Here is a 2,690-nt window from a genome sequence, read left to right on the forward strand (position 1 = left end):
TTAGGCACTATGCTACCAGAGCTCCTATATGTATATATAGGGTATCAAAATATATCCTCAGTACAATTAAAAAAAAAAAAGTTGAAGAAAAAATGATGTAGAAAAATTAGGGGCTCTTGAATTTATCACAGGAAATCAGATGTTTGATGAATACGCTAACTAGAGAATGACTCCCTCCTGACAAGAGTCATCTCAACTTAGAGATATGCTGGGCTCCCAGCCTGCACAGGGGAAATTAATAAGTACCACTTGACAAGGGTGATAACCGTGGACCATAACAACACACCAAGACAGTCTGCTGAAACATCTGGGGCAAAAAGAAAATTTGACAGCCAATCAAAGAAGAAAGCACTGTACGTTCACTTGCCCTGGGCATGCCAAACATCTCATTTCTCACCTGTTCTGGAATTCTAAGAGCTCATTGTTGATTTTTTCAATGTTCACTTCTGACCAAAGGATGTCCTGATAACTGTTTACAGTCTCTATCACACTGTTGTACAGAGTGTATATTTTCTGTAGAAGATTTAGTTGCTTCCTTATTTCAAGAAGCTGAGGATACTGCGTGACTGGCAAACCAAAAAGCTCCTCTCCCCCAGTATAGGTGATGTACTTCCGATAGATGTTATCAAATTGATTCTAATAAAGACACAAGCGAAAATTCATCAAAATGATTTACACATGAGTGAACATGCAAATGAAAAGAGAAAATGGCAGACAAGCAAACCTCCATGACCACTGGGAACATAGAAAGGTGGATATTATCTGGCTGTAACTACTTACAAGAAGATCTGATGGTGCAGGGGTTAAAGCACTTGGCTGCTAACCAAAAGGTCAGCAGTGCAAACCCACCAGCTACTCCACTCTGCAGGAGAAGGATGAGGCAGCCTGCTCCATAACAATTTACAGCCTTAGAAACCCTATAGGGAAGTTCTACTCTGTCCTGCAGGGTTTCTATGAGTTGGAATCAACTCAATCGTGGTGGGTTTGTTTTCTGGTTTGGTAACTACTTACATAGACACCCCACTAATTGTAATAACAGGAGACCATATTTTTAAAATGTAAGTATTGTGCCATCTTCCACAGTAAGCATATATTTTTAAATATGTGTTTAAAATACATTAAGATTTTGGTTGCTTAGAAGGTTGCTGAAACTCAAAAGTTTACCTGGAACATGATAAGCCTATCACTGGCTTCCTGTGGTTTCAAGCCAACAGCCATAGGACCATTCTGGGGGAAAAAAAAAAAAAAAAGTAAACTAAAGGTAAAATACAAGAACTATTGGCATATAAATTGCATGAGTTCAAAGCATCTAAATATCAAAGTTTCCATGCATGTCACATACATGTTAGGAAAATTAGATTTTTATTTGTGAAAAATAAAGCCTCAGAAAGTGACTCATCTGGAAACATATTTCCAGTCTATAAAAGCTAAGTGAATGGCATAATTTCCATCAGTCAAAAAACTTTGAAAATTACAAAGATATATTACTCATTTCCAGGTGACAGATGAAAGAAGAGTCAATAGCTGTTCTATAAGAAGCATATGCAATGCTTGGTTTTGAACTAAAACACTAATGTTGTAACATATGGATCTCACCATTCAAATTCCTACTTGTAAAGTGACTTATAATCTTACCATCCAAATTAGGTTTTCCTGTTTTGGAACATCTTAAGTATGCAGATTTCTGTGCTTCTTTATCCAGGAAGTCCATGGATCCAATTTCCTAACTCCACAAGCTTTATAGACAACCATTAATCACTTGGCTGTTAACCAAAAGGTCCATGGTTCGAACCCCCCAGAAGCTCCTCGGGAGAGAGCCCTGGTGATCTGCTTCCTTACAGATGAGAGCCAAGAAACCTTATGGGGCAGTTTTACTATGTCACATGGGGTTTGTATGAATTAGAATGGACTCAGCAACATACGCTTTGTAGTTTTATGATCTGCTTGTTAATAGGCAGGAGCTCTGGTGGCATAGTGGGTAAGGCATTCGGATGTTAACTGGAAGGTCAGTGGTTCAAACCCCCAGCTTCTCTATGGGAGGAAGATTAGGCTATCTATTTTCATAAAGATTTACAGCCTTGGAAACCTAATGGGGGTTGCTATGAGTCAGAATCAACTCAATGCCAGTGGGTTTGGTTTTGGAGTTAAAAAGCACAAATTTTACCCTAGGCTCTACATAGTTCCCATCTGTAGCATATCTTAATAGATTTCAGTACACAGCATATTCCCATTAAAAGACTCTGCAGTAAAATACACACATACAACAAAAACCTGGACTCCACGGAGACAGGACCTGAACTGTCTTTTCCTCTGCTGTGTCTTCACCACCAAGGACAGTGCCTGGTGCCACTGACTCATAGCGACCCCCATTGGGTTTCTGAGGCAGTAAATTTTTACGGAAGTAGATTTGCCCCATCTCCCTTCCATGAAATGGCTGGTGGATTTAAATTGCCAACCTTCTGGTTAGCAATCTGAAAAAAGGGGCAAGAAGGTGGTATTTTCTAGCCTCCTCTAACTCCACAAGAGGAAAACAAAATCACTATCAGCAGCCCAAGGTCTGTTCTTAGAAGGCCAGACATGCTGCCACCCTCCAGCCCTTTCACCATCCTTGACACCAACCTCCTGCAGCACCTACCACTTCTCTGGTGGGTTTGATAATTCCCTGCAGTGGCCACACAGAACTCACAGAT

The 2,690-nt window shown here is 40.1% G+C and overlaps 1 protein-coding gene across 1 annotated transcript in view; it reads right to left on the reverse strand.

Annotated features, from left to right (window-relative positions):
* Positions 1 to 2,690, reverse strand: part of DNAH5 (dynein axonemal heavy chain 5) — a 148,469-nt gene that overhangs the window by 40,023 nt on the left and 105,756 nt on the right. The window contains exons 25-26 of the mRNA XM_007954200.1: positions 1,165 to 1,227; positions 398 to 636 (exon numbers count right to left, since the gene is read on the reverse strand). Of these exons, the coding sequence (XP_007952391.1) occupies positions 398 to 636; positions 1,165 to 1,227 (302 nt within the window). The remainder of the gene's footprint in view (positions 1 to 397; positions 637 to 1,164; positions 1,228 to 2,690) is intronic.

The sequence above is a fragment of the Orycteropus afer genome, unplaced genomic scaffold, assembly GCF_000298275.1.
Source record: "Orycteropus afer afer isolate SDZICR_OR568_19922 unplaced genomic scaffold, OryAfe1.0 scaffold00442, whole genome shotgun sequence".
Taxonomy (NCBI): domain Eukaryota; kingdom Metazoa; phylum Chordata; class Mammalia; order Tubulidentata; family Orycteropodidae; genus Orycteropus; species Orycteropus afer.